Genomic DNA, 20,466 nt, shown 5'->3' with positions numbered 1-20,466 from the left:
GCTCCAGGAGAGCTCCTACCTAGGCACCAGGCAGGCAACACACCGTGTGAGATTCCTTGTCACACAACAGACTAGGCTGTCTACACTGCTAATAATTGAGCCCCCACTATCACTTACTCTTTTCCTGGAGGATTCAATTCATTTTTGTATATTATTAAAAAAATTTCACAGAAGACAGTAACACAGAAGGCATATGAGGTAAACGGCTCCCTTAGGGGAGAAAAACCCTCATATCTCATGATCTATTGTATCAAAAGCTGCACTCAGGTCAAGAAGTATAAGAACTGACAGGGGCCAGGTACAAATCCTGCAAGGGCTGGAATCGGTTGGACACCACAACCTCTGGAGATGCTGCCCCTATATGGTGTGCCTGCCCCATTCTATGCTTGCAGCCTACTGTCACCCACCTCGCTCGCCCTGCCTGGTCTGAATAGGTAATATTTTACAGGGCCAAATACGACCAACAATTTATCCAGAATTCTGGAGGCAAACTGCCTAATATAATCCCAACAAATAACCCCCCCAAAAAACCTTGTTAGCTTGAGCTTGGCTGAATTAACTAACTGGAACTAAGGAAAATAGGGGGAGAAATCCCTCTCTGATTCCTAGTGGCAACAAAGGCTTTCACCTTAAAAGCAAACCTGTTTTACTTTGCTTGTAAAATGGGTTTTAAAAACGCAAAGTAATATAGCCTCCCAGTTAAAAGCACAATTGAATCTTCTTTCTTTCCACTCCAAACAACGACTACTAGTCTCCTTCCTTCACAGTCAAAACAGGAAGTGTATATCAGGCACCTGCCTTGGTGACCTTATGAAGGCATTACATTACTGAACTAGGGCTGGAATTTTCTGCACTGTTAGAAAGTCATCGTTCATGCTTTGGGACCACTTCACAAACCACCTGGGTATGATAAATGATTGCAATACAATAGGTTTGTGAGAGCCATTTCCAACCCATCTTATTCAGCAAGTCAGCAAATTAATGAATGATGCTTCATCGTAGCAGTGCTTTGCATAAACACGAATTACAAATGCAGCAGTGCTACTCATTTGCATATACTAAGCTGGTATGTGTGAACAGTGTGTTGTGTGTATTGTCTGTGTGAACAGTGTGTGTATTGTTTGCATGTGTGAGGGTCTGGGGAGATGAGTTGCCTTGGTTGCATCTCCACCCTGGGACTGTGAGACACAAGCTGACATAAGAAAGGGAGGCTAGAGCGTTAGATAATGTAATGAGGCATTGGGTGAGGACCGTTGCCACAGAGAACTGAAGAGAGCAAAGAGACGGCACGCGAGAGATTTGTGAGTACAAACCGTGAGGACAGACCTGTTTCATAAAGTAACCTTATTTTTCTTTTTAATATTGCTCTAATTAGGTTGGATTACTGTTACAGAACTGAAATGGACATTCAAAGGCCTTGATAGAAGTCATTCAACTTGCTTCAATAGTGGTGAATACATACTGGTGCAAATATCCTGCAGCTGTGAGCAGTTCTTTAGAATGAAACCGTAACAGTATTCAGTTTATTGTTGAAACAACTGGAACATAGATTTGCTGAGGCAACATAAAAGTTATCTCTTGAAAGATGAACATAATTACTGTTCTATTTTGGTAGCTACTAGGGTTTTTGTAAGGCTGTATGTTGATATATCCAAAGCAATAAACATAAGTCAATAAACAAGGACTGTCTATTTGTACAGATTAGCGAGTAGTTTCCAGAATTTTCTGAATAAACCACCCATGTATATTCAAGAATTATTTTACAGCGAATGCATTGTGCAATATATATTACTTATGAAAAGTACATGCATATATACATCTGAAAGAGTCTGCCTGAAGGTACTATGACAGGAAAATAAAGAGTAACCTTAAGCCCTTCTCACTGATTGGAGCAGCTGATCAATGTCGGTATTTGTTGCCATGAATAACTGATTTCTCCTACCTCAAGTACGTTAAAGGGACAGTAGGTAAAATTTTTATGTTAAGACATTGTTACAAGACCATTGTAAATCCCTTCCTATCGTTGAAAAAGGCTCACTGAGGAAGGTAGAAGGGTCAGCAGGGGGAGATGGTGGGGAGAGGGAATTGTGAATGGCATCTACCTTCTTTTCAAAGGAGACAAAGTCATCAGATGAGGGAGGTGACTCACCCTCTGCCTGTGTTTATAGTCCTTAAATTCTGGTTTCAAAATATGCAGTTGACGGGCTGTCACTGTAGCAAAACATTGCACAGCTGTACAATAATTCAAGCTCATTGGTTGAAAAATGGTTCTAATTGCCACAGCCAATGCCATGGGGGCTTATTCAGATTGTTTGGGTGCAGCTGCCCAAATGGCACTCCAGACAAGCTATCACTGAAACTCTGTATACTATTGCTTATTATCCAAGCGAAGACTACTTATCAGTTTGCTATTGGTAGCAACAAGAAATTAGCCATAGTTAGCTTGACGAATTTACAAAAAAATAAAAATAATAATAAATATAGCTTCATGCTACTATGATAACTGCTATAAAGTTGGAATTGTATTATTCCTCATTTCCCTCTGGTAGAGTAACCTACCGGCATGGACGCACAGACTGTTTACCTGTTGGTCATCAGCTTCTACCTGACATTGCCCTCCAGCCAGTCACAGAGCACACAGACTGGCGCCTGGAAGCATGCTCAGCCACCATTGGTCCAAACAGGCCAAGGGGCTGGACCACCAGCCTCCCTCTCCGTACGTGATCGCTATGAAGAGGTGGAAGGCAGCCACATATCTCCAAAGAACCAATGTAAGAAAAGACTGTCCTAATGCAGCACACATCCATTAGACTGGAGATGAATATCCATTATACATTCAATGGGAATGTTTTTAAATCATTGAAAAAGCATTGGTGTTTTGAGTTGGGGCGGCCTGTAGTGTAGTGGTTAAGGTAAATGACTGGGACACGCAAGGTTGGTGGTTCTAATCCCGGTGTAGCCACAATAAGATCTGCACAGCTGTTGTGCCCTTGAGCAAGGCCCTTAACCCTCCATTGCTCCAGGGGAGGATTGTCTCCTGCTTAGTCTAATCAATTGTACGTCGCTCTGGATAAGAGCGTCTGTCAAATGCCAATAATGTAATGTAATGTAATGAGTTGGCAAAATAACAAAATCATGGTATGTTACCAAGATATCATTGCTGCTATCCTGAATATAAATGCTGTTTGCATGGCAATGTTAATTTAAGTTCATGTTGAGGGTGGACAATACTTTAAAATTGCCAAAATAGCTAGAATGGATGAAATGACTTGAGGCCTACTCTTATATTACTGTGATTTTTGGGGGGAACACACAATTTAACTGTTAATACATAATGATTAGTACAAAGCAACACCTATGTGGATACATATTGCATGACAAAAACAAATTGAAATGGTTACAAATACAAATGATGGGTCCAATCCATAGATTGCATCAGGTGGGGGACAATAAAAATAGTATGAAATTTGAGGTATGTGCCTGTATTTAGTAGACCTATGTTCAAATAGTAATTGTTTTAGATTCAAATACTTTTTTGCATTTAGCTACACTTGCTTGGTGTATTGGAAGAAATTAAATGAACCCAAAAGTGTAAAGCCTGCCCATCTGCTCGTCCTTGCAGTCTTAAATGCTTCAGGCAAGATCTATATACAGTCCCCTCCAAAAGATATTGGAACAGCAAGGCCAATTCCTTTTTTGCAATACACTGAATACATTTTAGGTTGAGATAAAACATTTACATTTACATTTTAGTCATTTGCCAGACACTTTTAATCCAAAGCGATTAACAAGTGCATAGGTTCTTCCACAGGTTAAAGCATCAAATCCATAACTAGTAAAATACACTTGAAGGGCTGTTCTAAACAAAAATACAGTCATCGTAAGTGCAATTATTATTATTATTATTATTATTATTATTATTATTATTATTTTTGGTTAGACAAGATATCGGAAGGGGGGGGGAATCAGGATGGAGGACTTAAGGCATAGTTTGAAAAGGTGTGTTTTTAGTCGAATAGGGAGGGATTCGGCTGTCCTGACAGTGGTAGGCAAGTCATTCCACCATTGAGGAACCAGAACAGAAAACAGGCGTGAAAGTGGGGCAGTCCCCTTAGCAGCCTGAAATGCCAACACTAGAGCCTTGAAGCGGATGCATGCGGCAATAGGAAGTCAGTGGAGGCCAATGAGGAGTGGGGTGACATGAGCTTCAGGGAAGAGGGCATGGTGCCAGAAGAGAGGGTGGTGTTGATTAGAGAGGAGAGAAAAGGGAGAATATCATTAGAGATGGATTGTAGAAGGGGAGAAGGGATGGGGTCAAGAGGCCAGGTGGTTGGGCGGTGGGATGTGAGGAGTTTCAAAGTGTCGGAGTCACTTTTCTCAGAGGTGAGAAAAGGAGGATAGGGATTTGGGGAAGGTAGAAGGGTCAGCAGGGGGAGATGGTGGGGAGAGGGAATTGTGAATGGCATCTAACTTCTTTTCAAAGAAGGAGACAAAGTCATCAGATGAGGGAGGTGAGAGTAAAAAGATGAACACGGACACATGTAAATTAAAATAAATAACACTTAATATTTGGTAGCACATCCCTTGCTTGCAATAATTGCAATAATTGCATGAAGCCTGCGACCCATTAACTGTTGCAGTCTTCTTTTTTGATGCTTTTCCAGGCTTTACTGCAGCCTCTTTTGGTTGTTTTGGGGGTAATCTCCTTAATCTTCAGGAGGTGAAATGCATGCTCAATTCGGTTAAGGTCTGATGATTGGCTTAACAACCTAAAACCTTCCACTTTTTCTCCCTAATTGAAGTCCTTTGTTGTGTTGGCAGTGTGTTTTGGATGCATTTCTCTGTAAATTGGCAGACAGAATGTTTTTGTAGACTTTTGAATTCATCCTACTACTCTCATCATGAATTACATCATCAATACAGATTAGTTAGCCCACTCCAGAAGTCCAAATCCATCAAGTCCAATCCATCTACTTTCTCTACCGTGCTTCACAGATGAGCTTGTATGTTTTGGATCATGAGCAGATTCCTTCTTTCTCCACAATTGGCCTTCAGTAGAGGTTAATCTTGGTCTCATCAGTCCATAAACTTTGTTCCAGAACATTTGAGCCCATCTCTGTACTTCTTTGCAAATTGAAATCTCGCCTTCCGATTCTTATGACTGATGAGTAGTTTGCATGTTGTGGTATAACCACTATACTGCTGCTTTCTAAGTCTTCTTCGAACCGTTGATTGAGATACCTTCTCCCCTGCCCTGTGGACATTGTTTGTGATGTCACTAACTGATGTTTTGGGGTTTTTCTTCACAGCTCTCACAATGTTTCTGTCATAAACTGTTGTTGTTTTCCTTGGTCAACCTGTTCGATGTCTGTTGCTCAGTACAGCAATGGTTTCTTTTTTTTCTAGGACATTCCAAGTTGTTACAAAAGCTATCCCCAATGCTTGTGCAATGGCTCTGATTGTTTTCCTCTCAGCTTCAAAATGGCTAGCTTTTCTCCCAAAGACAGCTCTCTGGTCTTCATGTTGGTTTATCTTTTAACACAAATGCAATCTTCACAGTTAAAACCCAAGGCTAAAACCAAGAGTAGATATTCAGAACTATTTGCTGTTTAACCAATCAATCTAATAGGACAATAAATACCAGGAAATAAAAGCTGAAATTCGGATCTGTCATCTCATATTTTGACCTCAAACTCAATTGTCTTGTAGAGTGTAGAGCAAAAACAAAGGAATTGACCTTACTGTTTTGGAGGGCACTGTAGCACAGAAAACTATTTGTATCCAAAACAAATACTATTTGGACTCAGGTCTGGTATTTAATCAATATTTGTCGAACTTAGTTGTCGATTTAATTCCAGCCACTGTTTTTAAACCCAGTGCTCAGATGCTTAATTTGTTGTGCTATAAACAGTCAAATTTGAAATATCATATAAAACATATATATAATGAATAGTAGTACTTTTTATTCTATAGTTCCACATTGGGATAATTTCACAGAAATGCCCATCCCTATACCAGATCGCATGTATCCACCATAAGATAGGAGCTTGGTGATTTGCGCAGGATTTTCCAGTTCGGTTTTAGATAGACATGCGTTGGTACGGTTCTCCTGTGCCAACATATGCCATTGAACAGAATTTGATCTTAAGTTGTTACGTTGGACAGATGCTCAAATGGGAAAGGATAACAAGCTGAGCATCTTCATAGCTGCATCTGTGGGAACCATGACTCTGATGGGTGTGGTCTACTGCATCTACAGCCAGTTTTACAGCAAGAAACTCTTCTCTCACACACAGCTAGAAGACGATACAGGTGAGATGGCACACCATTTTAGACAACAATGCAATGTTGTGAATGTATGTTACATATTTATAATATGTTACAGGTTTATTTTGGACCAGTGGTATGGGAGGTTAAGAATATATACAGGACACACTTTAACATGATGTAGTTGTTGCCTCCCATTCCCCCTACCATCTGTATGTGTGTATGTTTGTCTTTGGCTCAGCTAGTTGACATCAGACCTGGGTCATTACATAATTGTTTTGGATTCAAAAACTTTTCCACATTTTCTGAGCTAGTCTGGTGTATTGGAACCACTGAAAAAGTGTAAACCCTGCCCTCTTGGTTGGCTCAATTGTACCAAGCAAGATCAATTGTGCACAGAGAGGTATTTGAATCCAAAATATTGAATTTGTATTTCACCCAGGTCTGGTTGACAACTCTCTGTCTCTCTCACTTACTTTCAGAGCTAATGCTTGACCTCCCAGACGCCTCTTCCTCCTACTTCTCCAGCTATCCTGCAATGGATAAAGAGAAAAGGACAAGCCAGGCCGGTTATGGCTCCATCTCTGACCCCCCCTCCATTATCAACATACCACCTGCACTCCAGTCCACTCCTCCTTTGGCAGCACCATTCCCTCCATTTTCCCTATCCACCTCTACCCCCCTTCAAACCATCTCTGCTCAGAATCTGGAGAGGAGCTTTGTCTGATCTATGACTGATCTATGACTGATCTATGACTGATCTATGACTGAACTCATAGCAATGGTAGAACACTAGGCCCTACAGTACGCTTGGAACCTCACATTCACACATTACCGCAAATGTAATTACAAATAACACTTTTATTATGTCATTCATTCATCGTGAATTTATATTGGGCATATGTGTTTTTTATTTTTATTCTTAAATGTACAAATCTGCATCCAACATGTCCTGCAAAGTTGTTCCGTTGTTTATGTAAATACCTGCCAGTCTATGTAATTATGTAGGGGAGACCCGGGATGGTTGTCAGACTTTTTAGTCACTTGTGACTCACTCAATTTCAACACATCATATAAGAGTAATTTCAACACTATTGCAACCCTTTAAGTCTTAGGTAATAGTATGTATACATTTTATCCTCTTAAATTAATATAAGAAAAACTCAGAAAGAAAACATGTATGGTATGGGGCTGGTTGTCATAAAAAGATGAAAAAAATGTATTTTTAAACATTCATAAATATTGTAGTCTCCAAATAAGTTCTAAATTTGTATACATTTAAAATATCTATTTCATCAAAGATGTTTATTTATCACACACTGACTGGTTAAATAGTAAAATCCTCAATGAGGTAAGGTAAAAAGCACATGTCTTTGACATAACCAGATAACATTTCAAATGTATTGGGATGGACCCCAACTCTGACCCTAAAACGAAACATTTTGATACCAATACATTGCCTTCTAGGGAGCGAGACATAAGCAGCGTGACAAACAACCCGTGTGACAACCATCCCTGGCCTCTCCTATTTTTCTGACTTCTATCTACAATGTTTGTATATCTGTGGTTTGTTTTTATATATATAATTTTAACTGTCTATTTTGTCTGAATAAATATTGCTTAGGCCCTATTTGGTGACACATTTCTTTATCGCTAGATGGCGGTGTGCATGTGTCAGTCTGGTCGTGCGTCTTCCCAGAGCGTGACAAGTGTGCAGTCATGATCATTACCACCATCGTTATTATTATTTTAATTATCGGAACAATATGTTGTGATCAACGCGAATGTAGTAGTAAGGGAGAGTTGCAGCTTCCTCCATGTAATATGAATGAGCTATATCAGATTCAGCATTCTGACATGATGCATTCTGTTGAATGAAAGCCATCGCAGGACAACCGTGTTTCAGAACCGTGGACAGCGGCACCCATCACTGAGAGAAAGATTAACAGGAAGGGAGAGAGAATATATGGCCATTTCAGTTGGTCACACTGCCGCACCAGTGCACATTTTGTAGGCCTACCGCCCAATGACGAATTCTTAACTGGCCATCACCACAGGCCCTTCATGGTTTTGAACTTTTTTGAAAACTTTAGTTTTGAACTTTATGGAGTTTAGAACTTATTTGACTATTCATGTTCAGACTTTTCAATGACAGACCATGGGCCTCATTTAGCATAGTACAGATACGAGCATACTCGCTTCAAAGTGGGATTTTGCTCATAGTTTTCTGCGTAAGCTACTTCAAACATATAATTTCATCGTATAATACCATTTTATAAATGCCCCTGTTCCTCTTTCAGGTCAAATCCGTACTGATGCTGAAACACTGTTCGCAGTCTTTTTAACCATGAGAAACAAATAAATCAGTGAAATGATTTGGCTAACTAAATCAGCAGGGCGGGAATGGATATTGGATAGCCTACTGCCGGGATAAAACTAGTTTCCAGAATTAGAAGGGTTTAACTTTTTTTTTTTAAAACGAGTTCGCGTCATAAATATGTTGTTTATATGGCGTTAAATACATGTGTGAAGTTGTATACAAAAATACCGTTGAAAGAAATGTAAAAATTAAAGTCGTGTCTGCTTGGAGCACATTCACTTTGGAATATTTGAAGCTCAATATCTAAAAACTCTCAGAATGCAGATAGAACCTTCTAATTCTCGGCTCACGGTTTGCTGTTAGGTGATGTTGGCGAGCCAGTAAGAGGCAGTCTTCTATCTGGTCTAACGGTATATGACCGTGTGAGAGGAGGGGTGAAAGAGAGGGAGAGAGGTAGAGAAAGCGGGAGTGCTCACGGGACAGCAAAGCGGTCGGATCCCGGAGTCGCGAAGATGGAGGTCCGACCAGACAGATTTAAGGCGGCCGCGGCAAGGACTTTGGGAAAAATACACAGGTACCTTAAAATCTCCATATAATTTACACGGCTAATTTTAGATGTACTACGTACACCCGCCCTTGCTTTTTACAAAAGCGAAAAGGTTTCTTCCATTTGGATTCTCCCCACACATTGATCACCAGGCAATTTCACGTTTAACTTCAAAGTATTACAACCTAGACTATTGTAGCCCTGTACATGTCTGTAGAATGACTTCGATGCCATAAATTATTCTATAAGTATTGTGGATATGCACTTTCTAGGTAGCCTAATGTTTGTCCTTAATGATAACTCACCCTTCAATCTGGAACGCGACACTAAATTCGCGTCAGAAATAGTATAAACCGGGAATACAATAGTTTGCGCTGCAATTAAGGCCAGTTTAGATGTATTCAATTAATTGATTTATTCAATTAGTATTAGACCGTACGTTAAAAAATAACTAAGCATGCTTTATATGGGAAGCTATTTCCCTCCCCATGAAGCCAGCGGAATAATTTCCTAGTCCACTTTGCTTTTGATGATCACGCCCTTGTGAGTTTTATTACATGTTTTGAGTAGCCTTTTTTTCTGAGTTGTTAAGTTGTTAATATGGAGTTTGTGGTGTCAAACGGTAGGGCAGTACTGACTAGATTATCTTCACTCAGGGCCTATTAATGTCGATGTGTCGCACACCCAATGTCATCACCTAGGATCATTCTTGTTTGCAATGATTATTTTCGTTCCTTTGTCTTTTGCATTATGTGCTGTATTACAATATGTGATTCGGATTCAGTGGTAGCTTTCTAACACGTTTAATTCAACTCATGCACACAAAGACTAGAGTTTATTGTTAAATATAAAATGCTTTGGCAACTCGCTGTTGGTAAAAGGTATGGTAGCCTACTCGTATGGCAACTCTATAATACTTTATCTGTTATAGGCTGCGGGTGTGTCGAGCCTAGAGGTTGAAATGATATCCTTGTTAAAATAAATGACCTAATTTATATTGCTAATATTAAGCCTTCTCTTATTCATACTTAACAAATTAACTAGATAGAACCCGTTAGGTTTAAGGTTGCCTATTAATATTGCCATATTAATACAGCCACATAGTGATCGTTTTTTTAAAAAACATTTTAAACAATGGCACTTATATGTATTCCGTTATGAAAATAGTCAACAATCTGAACATTAAAATGTTATAATGCAGTAACATATTAATGGTAAATAATAAGCTACAGAAATAGAAACGTAATTATAGATCCTGTAGTTCCACAACGACATTTAGGCCTACATGATATATTTGGAAAAATGATAGGTAGGCTATTATCACTGAACAGTTCGGCTACAGCACTATAAATTACTAATTACTATTAGTAACTTCTAAAGCTATGATGAGTTATTATATAATTCGGCACAGATAGCCTAGCCTATGTGGGGAAATATGTTTTTTAAAGCCTATTTAATTTTTCTGAATTAAAAAGAAATCATATATATATATATATATATATATATATATATATATATATATATATATATATATATATATATATATATATATATAATGCATTGAAGTACCTACAGTACCCAAAAACAATAATAAAATGAAATAGGTCGTATAATCGTTACCCATAATTCAAATATAAAAATGTTCTCTAGCCTCGACAATAGATAATGCATTAAAATAATTATCATAACTCTAATCAGTAGTAGTTATAGACGAGAAAAAGGTTAATTATTGTGTAGACTATGTTATAGACTGGGGATACAGGATTTAAAAAAAAAAAAATGAATGCTTTAATATCGATAGCACAGACATCTTTGCAATTATTTGAAGCTGACCTTGAGTAACATGCATGCAATCCCTAGTACAATAATGTTACTTTATACAACGAAGCAGTTGGGTAGATTATAGAAAATATCAATATTAAGGAAACATTTTATGTCGAAAAGTGTTTTGAATGTTTATTTGTCTACTTTTCGGAATAAGCTGCCATAGGCTTTTTATAATAACCTTCAAAAGCCAATCGACCTACCCTTGCATTCTACAACTTAAAAAAAATCTGCTAGCCAACCCTTCCTATTCCCACAAAAAATAAAATAAAATGTATTGTGATTCTTTTTTAACGGCTTACATTTCGATGATTTATGATTTATTTCTAACTTAATTTTCGTTTAAGTCAATTTAACAGCAATTTAACAAATCGGCCGCCACTAGGCACGCGAATGCTACTCAATGCCAAAGTCTTCACTAATTAGCGAATTAGACTGCGATGTGACTTAGTCATAATGTTCTAACTAAATTCACTTACAGCTATGTTACAAATACCCTAGCCTATAGAATATCAGGTGAATCGTAGTCCATAAACGCATTGATAGATGGTTTTCTGCATGGTCTTGTGGTGCACTCTCTGGGGATTTGAGGAAGCGACTAAACTCATAAATCCTCTCCCGAAATAGCTCGCTTCCCTGCCCAGCTGTCGGTCCACGCAAATCCCCAAACTAGCCCTCCCTATTTTCTGTCACTTCCTCACAGCTTTCCCCCACACTCCTGTACATCTAGTCTAGTAAATGTCTTCCTCCCCTCCCCCGCAGGTTTCCACTCTTGGGATTACTGGGACGTAGCCTGGTGCACGTGCATAAACTTGTTTTTCTCTGCAAACTTGCTCAACTGGAGTTTGTACAACGGTCTCTTAATCCAGATAGGCAACAACGTTGTTTTATGTTAGTTTTAGTTCAACAAATTAAATGAAGGGTATTTCTTTCTCAGTCGCCTATCAATTATTATGTGTTAGACGATGTGTTGTCATCGTTGTTTCACTGTTTGTGCAGCCTACAGCTCTCTAACAAAATTAATGAAATGCTGATATAGGCCTAGGCTACTCGAATATTCAGTTAGGCCTCTATGAACACACTTCGATTGGATAAATTGTCGGATCGAATTAGCTATTTTGTTTCTAAAATAATGTATCACGTTTCGGTGACGTTTGTAGCCTAACCATGTTCAAAAATGGCAATGAATAAGTATCCATTTACAATTACAATTTACAAGATCCTCCGGTCAAATTAATATGAGAATTGTTCTTGTGAACAATTTCTTGGGAACGTTCTGATAAAAATGAAACGGTTAGGCATGTAATTTAAGCTACCTTAAATGTCATTTAGATCAGTATAATTTAATATCTCCCCTCGAATTTTAAAAATGTCCTTTCTTATGCGCATAATGCTCGTTCAATCACCCAACACTTGAGTAGCCTATATATTCACGATTACTTAAACAGTGGTGGATATTGGTAGGCTACATCTTAAATATGAACGATATCAGACGTGTAGTTATATCTCTATGACCATTACTCATATTGGTGTGTAATGTTGTAGGCTACATGTCAGTACATTATAGCCCTGCCTACTGTGAGTAGGCATTTGTATTATGTATGACATAACAATCATGCAGTAAGCAATCCATGCATGCATATGTTGTATCAGCATTTAAATTGGATTGTTTGTACAATTAAGGTGCACGTAGACTACTCTCCATACATATGCACATGTGTGCGTGTGTGTACAACACATGCATGGTGCATATGGCTAGTGTAGCAGATAGATTGATATGCAATGAGTGTGCGCATGTCCGTGCTTGCAGACAGTAATGTGATCCCCCATTCTAGTCACCCTCAGCAACTCATCAATTATTTATGTATTCTCCCAATCAAAAAGCTCTCAGGGTTACTATAATAAACTCAGCAGAGTAAGCATATACAAAAGCTTTGTTAGGACACTATCCATTCCAATCTCAGACTTATTTTTGGTCTCTATTTGCCTTAAAATCATGCCTTAAAATAAGCTTGAATATTTTGCTTCCCCTTTTCACATGGCTTGTACTGGTTCTGTCAAAGCATCAGAGAGAATAGTATTTGTGGGTCCTGGGTTTGAAGGCACATGAGGCACATTTATAGACAACAGGGAAGAGAGGGTCCACCTACAACTATTATCATACTGACAACTGAGGAGTCAATACATCAGATTTACACAGCAAGAGCACTGTAGGGGAGTTGCTGAAGGTCACAGTACAAACATTTCCTTTCCAGGCTATCTGTATTAGCACTACCCTGCATACCGTGCCAAGGAAAACATCCATTAACAGAAGTCTTAATTTCATTTTCACACAATTAATGTCTGTAGGAGACATTATGAAGGGCAAAAGATTTTTACAATGTACAGTGGGCTTCACGATTATTGGCTGGCAATGCACCAAAAATACTTGAAAAAGTAAATAATATGATTACTGAGATAAACTCAAAATGGTGGAAAAATGTGAAAAATACTGGACTTTATAAATATGTCAATGGAACCAAGCAAAATCCAAAATTAGTAAAAAAAAAAATTCCATAGTTTCCATAATTCAAGATTCCATAATTATTGATGCCCCTAGATTAGTACTTAGTACTTGGTGAATACACAGGATAACAGTAAGGAGTCTTTTCCTGTAATTCTGGCAAAGGAACAAGGAGTTTTGGACCATATCTCTATACAGATCTTTGCAAGATCCTTCACATTTATACTTCCACACTGTGTACATTGTGAAGTACAAATCCCTTTATAGGCAGCAGGATATTTTACTGGAGCCCCTGGGGTTAAAGTACCTGGAAGGAATACAGGACACAACCATCATATCAGTAAGCTATTGTAGGCATATTAGACTTGTTGTAGACATGTATGGTGCTGCATGCAATCAAGACACTAAGTGTTCTGCCCGAATTGAATCATTCAGGTTTCCATTAAAGTATATTTTCAGCACCCTCCCCTCCCCCAAGTTCCAGGGAATTATATTAATGTGTAACCTGACACACACCCTACTACAAATGCCCACCAAGAGCATCTGAGCTGTAATGCTTCTCAGCTGAATGCTTCTTATGGAATGGAGGCTGGACATATTTCCAAGGTAAACCAACAACACATTTTGCCTGTGTATGAATTAAATTCCATTTAAAAAAAGCTTGTATCTACAGTACATTATTAGTATGTCACCCAGATGAATAGTGAATATGGACATTTCGCTTGACTTCATTTTTCTTGACTATACTCTTGCGTGCCTCTGCAATGACACTTCATCTTGCATTTAAAAATTGAACTCATCATGCAGTTCATTTTGTACTTTGTTGTGTTTCGAGCATTGTTTGTATGTGTGTGTGTGTGTGCCTATGGGTGTGAGCCTGTATGTGTTTTTTACTGATGTGTGTCCTGGTGTCCCAATCTTGTCCTCTCTACAACAACCCAGGCATCACCACATACCCCTCACTGCAGTGAGACATTGGCTGTGGTATGGTTAGACTCGCATGTACTGTATGCCCAGCAGTGCTGTATGCGAAGGATAGTTAGGATAATTCCAAGGGGTCTGACTGACTGGGGCCCTGAACAATTGTACTGTAATTGTGCAAGGATGGGGTGGCCAGAGGTCAGGTGGCCCAAATGTCCTGGTGGCTGTGCATAAAATCTGTACAATTCTGGAAAGTTCTCTGGATTTTTGCATCTTTTTTGTATCAATTGGATGCATCCCTCACTGTTTGTTATTTGCCATTTACAGACCAATATCCTCAACAATCATTAGCAATCCTTAAAAATCTGCTGTTCTTTAGTTTAATACTGCCATAGCATGTACACTACATTTTTCCAGCACTCCTTGCACTGTGTTAAAATGAGTGTATCTGAGATTAGTGTGCAGTGTAATTTGCAGAGCTCCGTACAAGCATCCAAGCTAGCTCATTGATTTATTGATTTTATTTGACATTTTGAAATATACATTGTGTCAGTAGCCCAACAACTACAACTAGGCAATAACCATATACATAGTAAAATTATCAAGGTAACTTATTTCCATTGTGGTCCTATTGTTGTACTAGGGAGCAAATAACATTGCTGTTATAAACTTATACCAGGAATATTAACTTTGTTTGTTCTGTACAGCTAAAGCTAGCAAAGTGCAATTCTGTTTATAGGTATGGATTATACTAGGTGTGGTATAGTGATTTATAGAGTTCTTCATGTTGTACATTGGGGAAACTGAACAACCTAACACTTTTAGGTTTTTGCTTAATTAAAAAATATATCCACATATCTGAGCAAATATTTTAAATCTAGAAAGAAGATGCATGTCTTCACTATGACTATAGACCATCGGTGCAGTTCGAGGACATTCCTGCCAGTTCAGTTGAAAGTAGCGGGAGTGAAACAAAATCGTGTAAAAAAATTTGAAAAAGAGATTGGAATAATTCTTTGTTTTAATATAAATCAAAGGTTGTTGTACTAGTTGTACTCCTGCATGGCTCACAGTTTCTGCTTGCAAAATTGGAAGCATGTTCAAGCCACTTGATGTTAGTAAAAACCCTTGAATTATAATACTCTATCACACATATTATTGTATGTATCATTCACTAAGCTACTACAATATGCAGATTAGTTGCCCTGGATAAGAGTTTGATACGCAAATAAATAAGTCATTGTTTTATTCAATGTTCTTCATATTTCTGTCTAATTAATTCTCCTCACCTTTTGAGTATATGTACTGTACATGCTTTATTGTTTGAATAGTTGAGTGGGTTTATACCCATATATAATACCTGATTGCAGAGATCAGAAATCCTCTTTATCACAGATGAAAACCTCTGAAGTGACTTTGTGGTTTTATCAATATGTCTGATCATTTATATGATCCCAGCTACAATTTATCCAGTTCAGTTTAATGTCCTGGAATATATATAAAATGTGGTATATTATGTGTATGTAGTGAACAGTGTGTGTCTGAGTGCACATGAAGGTCAGACAGTCTGGAAGATGGTTGGTAAATGAGTCCCACTGAGACACATCTGTTTCAGAAAGGGAAAGAAAGCACAGATACACCCCACTGTACATTGAGACACGGCACATTTATCATTGGCAGAGAGGCTTGGCTTTTTGTCCTTTTTTTGTGGCATCTCCAATCCCACCCAAATTTTTAAATGTCCAATTTGTGAACTTTGAAGCTCATGTACCCCCCCTGTTGCCATAGCAATAATTTTTTTTGTTGTTGTTGTTTTATATTTAGTTCTAACCGTTATTCCATTCATTTACATGGGCTGAGCACTGGAACAGAAACTTTATTATACCGTGTTTGTTCAGAACGAAACAAAATTAAAGAATAATTTGTTATAAATCCCTGTTTCTGGGGCATTTTGCCTTCAGCCCTGTGCAACACATGTTCAGTTGGGTTCAGGACAGGCAGTTGACTTGGCCAGTCTAGAATATTCTACTTTCAAGCCCTGAAAAACTCCTTGGTTGCTTTAGCTGTATGTTTAGGGGTCATTATCCTGCTGAAAGGTGAAATTCCATCCAACAAGTTTGAAACATTTCCTTTGATCTGAGCAGATAAGGTGCTTCTGTATACTTCAGAATTCATCCTGCTGCTGCCATCAATAAATCAATAAATCACAAAGGGATGTGAGTAATTTCCAGTAGCAGCCATATATGCCCAAGCCATAACACTTTCACAGAGTCACAGGTGAGTGACTCTGAGAGTCTCAGGAGCAGTTCCTTTCTTTCTCCACTGTTTTCTCTTTCCATGACTTTGGCATTGGTTAATACTGGTTTCATCTATCCATAAGACAGATGTGCTCCAGTTTTTTAAATGTACTTTACAGAAGACTGCAAGTTCACCTAGGGTGACCAGATTTCCTTGAGGACCATTTATGCAACGCAATGAGAACATATGAAAATGTAGAATCTGAAAAACCCATTAAAATATGCTACAACTAATATATGGGAAAATTTATATTTTTTCCTAGAATAAGTTGGACATTTTTAAAGGGACTGAAATATGGGGCTGTCCAGGGAAAAACCGGACATCTGATCTGTGGACTGTGTTTACGGTGTTGACAGGGAGTCAGGAAGGTTTGAGAAATCATTGCAATTATTCTGCTACCTCTGATGGGATGTTGTCTTCCATACAGTATGATCATGTTTGGTGTTTTTGGAAAGTAGAATGGGTCTGGGAGACTTGTGAACATGATCTACGCAGCATTCGTGTATAGCTATTCCAGTACACCCATATTTCTCACCACTGTATACTGTCATTATTGAACCCATTCTATAATAAATTACATTTGCTATTCCTCTTTAACTCTAAACCACTGCATACCTAGTCATTTAAATGTCCTAACATACACATAGAATTCAGGATATCTTCACCCCATATTCATCAATACGGCGGCACGGATGGTGCAGTGGGTAGCACTGCCGCCACACAGCAAGGAGGTCCTGGGTTCGAATCCCCATCGGGCGGGGCCTCTCTGTGCGGAGTTTGCATGTTCTCCCTGTGTCTGCGTGGGTTTCCTCCCACAGTCCAAAGACATGCAGGTTAGGCTGATTGGAGAGTCTGAATTGCCCGTAGGTATGAGTGTGTGAGTGAATGGTGTGTGTGCCCTGCGATGGACTGGTGACCTGTCCAGGGTGTATTCCTGCCTTTCGCCCAATGTATGCTGGGATAGGCTCCAGCCCCCCTGCGACCCTGTACAGGATAAGCAGGTTAGGATAATGAATGAATGAATGAATATTCATCAATACACTAGTGACCTCATAAGAAACACGTGTATTATTGTAGGCTACACAAGCAAGAGGCACAATCCATATCTACCAAGATATCAACCCTCATAGAGCCACACGACTGGCAGAAAGAGGCCATAGCCCCTCAATCAGCTATAGCCCCAAGTTGCTATAGTCTCCTATGTATAACTCTTAGCACAGTGGAAAAGTTAAAACATTATTTTGGAGTCAGATAAGATCACACTAAATTAATCCTGTTCCAGTAGCACCAAATGCATTACTTTGCTACTCAGCTCCTCAAATATTTCTACTGTGTGGTGTATCTGATGGGGTTCTCTTCTCTTTATGGTGCCATTTGATACATCTAAGCCTACACCCTGTGCTATTGATTTGTTTCACAATTGAAAGTATTCTCCAGTCATCCACTACAGTGGTGAGATGGGTGTGCAGGGGGTTGGACCCAAAATGCACGACTCAGAAACAGGGGTGTAATAAATACCTGTCAGGGCTTTATTCAGGGGATGTCCAGTGAGCATAGTCAAAAAACAAGCAATGTTCATACATGTAAAATCCAGCCAAAACCAAAGTACAGTACCGAGGGAGAAGGCAGTCTCGTAATCGGTACACCATGCAAAAGGTCAAGTAGCCAGGAAAGCTGTCAGCGGGGCAGAAGTACAGGCGGATGGTAGGCAGGCTCAGGGTCGATGACGGCGCAAGAGTCAAGACCGAAGTCTGCTCCGCGGGGCAAAAGCACAAAGACAGCAGGCAAAGTCGTGGTACAGGTAGGCAATGGTCAACAAAACAGAAGTCAATAATCTTTGGTCAATAAACAGGCTTGGATTGTACCGGGTAGACAATGGCTTGACAAAAACCACTAAAGCGGTGCACTGACGAACAATTTCGCAAAGACATGACATGAAACTGAGCTTTATATGCAGGTGTAGACAGGTGTAGACAATTAGCTTGAGAGCAGCATGAGAATGGAAATCAGGTATGCAGGATTGACAAGTTAACGAGATAATTAGTAATTGTTAGTAATAAACCTATCCTGCCCTAGCGTTAGTAAATTAGTAAATGACATGCACAAGAAACGTAAGGTAACATGAACACATGGTTAGAATGTTAGTATCACCCAATCCTGATCTAAAGTTAGTAGATTAGTAAGAAGACTAGGGAAATTGAAACAATTAGGGTGTGTGTGACAGAAAGGGAGAGAGAGAAAGCAGGAATGCAAGGTTTGCAGAAAGACACGAAAAAGTGTATGCTAAACAATGAACAGAACCACATAACATGAAACAAACATAAATCATGACATAACAAGTTCGTAGCTGTTACATGAATAAACTACATAATGTGACATGACAAGACTAACAATAAAATTGTAACAACAACTAAACATGAAACATAACATGACATGAAAATGAAACGTAACTAGAAATAAAACATAAAAACATGGCGAGACTAGACTAACATAATACATGACATGACAATAACATAACTAATACAATAACTAAACATGAAACATGATGTGACAAACATGAAACGTGACAAGTGGTCTTCTGTGGTCTACTATGTCTTTCTTTATCTTTGCTATTGCTGAGCTCACAGTTGATTTTGACACACCCAGTGTTTCGGATTTTCCAGTATGAGGATGGCATAATTTACTAGCATTCTTGTTTATTTTATCTTCATGTTAAGAGACAATAGCAACAGACTTCAAATGCAAATACACACTTAGAATGAACTCTAAGCCTTTTAGCTTTCTTGTGTATGAACTAATGACGTGAAGACATATAGCTGGCCATATGTCCAATTATCCCCCCCCCCCCCAAATGAATGGGGGGACTATCTATAAAAAGGGCTGTATGCACATGGATGCACATACCCTCAAAGTTTGCATTGTCCAAATACGTACACACTTAACTGTATGTCCAAACTAAGCATCTTCTTATATCAAGCAGCTATATATCAAATAATTTATATAACTTTTGCTTGGCAAATAACCTTGAAATTAGTCAATGATTGGCCACAATGAACGATACCAAATTTCATTCTGCAAGGACATTATTGATAATGTGCGATAAACGGAATAATGTTAATATTAATGACATGCACATCGAACATATTGCACATTATCAGCACTTATAAAATTAATATATACAGAACACTTCCAATTTAATGTACAGGCAATGCTTTCAAGGGCTTAACAAAGTAAATTGGTGTAACTTATGATTTGTATCAAATAATAATATGCTTGAACTGCTGTTATGCCTTTAGAACGAAATACTAGCAAATAACTTACCAACAATTTCCTAGCACAGAGAAAGTAAATGGTAAATGGTAAATGGTTGGAATTTATATAGCGCCTTTATCCAAAGCGCTGTATAATTGATGCTTCTCATTCACCTATTCATACACACACACCGACAGCGATTGGCTGCCATGCAAGGCACCGACCAGCTCGTCAGGAGCATTTGGGGCTGAGGTGTCCTGCTCAGGGACACTTCGACACAGCCGGGCGGGGGATCGAACTGGCAACCCTCCAACTGCCAGATGACTGCTCTTACTGCCTGAGCCATGTCGAAAGTGACAGTCTGTGGTGTTAATTCAGTTAGTAAGGGCATTGAGCATGTAGAATATCTGTCCAATGTAAAACACCTTTTACTGTACTGTGGTACTACTGTAGCAACAGCTATACAGCTACAATGCCCTCCAAAAGTATTGGAACAGAAAGGTCAATTATTTTCTTTTTGCTATACACTGAAGA

At 38.8% G+C, this 20,466-nt stretch overlaps 1 protein-coding gene across 2 annotated transcripts in view; it reads left to right on the top strand.

Moving 5' to 3' along the window:
* The first annotated feature begins 9,049 nt into the window (after window positions 1-9,049).
* Window positions 9,050-20,466, top strand: part of LOC133122174 (vesicular glutamate transporter 1-like) — a 32,674-nt gene continuing 21,257 nt past the window's right edge. For both annotated transcript variants that reach the window (XM_061231975.1, XM_061231974.1), the window contains exon 1: window positions 9,050-9,161. In XM_061231975.1, coding sequence (XP_061087959.1) covers window positions 9,100-9,161 — 62 coding nt within the window. In that variant the 5' untranslated portion in view covers window positions 9,050-9,099. The remainder of the gene's footprint in view (window positions 9,162-20,466) is intronic.

This window comes from Conger conger, chromosome 2, assembly GCF_963514075.1.
Source record: "Conger conger chromosome 2, fConCon1.1, whole genome shotgun sequence".
Taxonomy (NCBI): Eukaryota; Metazoa; Chordata; class Actinopteri; order Anguilliformes; family Congridae; genus Conger; species Conger conger.
The sequence above is the reverse complement of the archived record's forward strand: the minus strand, read 5'-3'. Positions and strand labels throughout refer to the sequence as shown.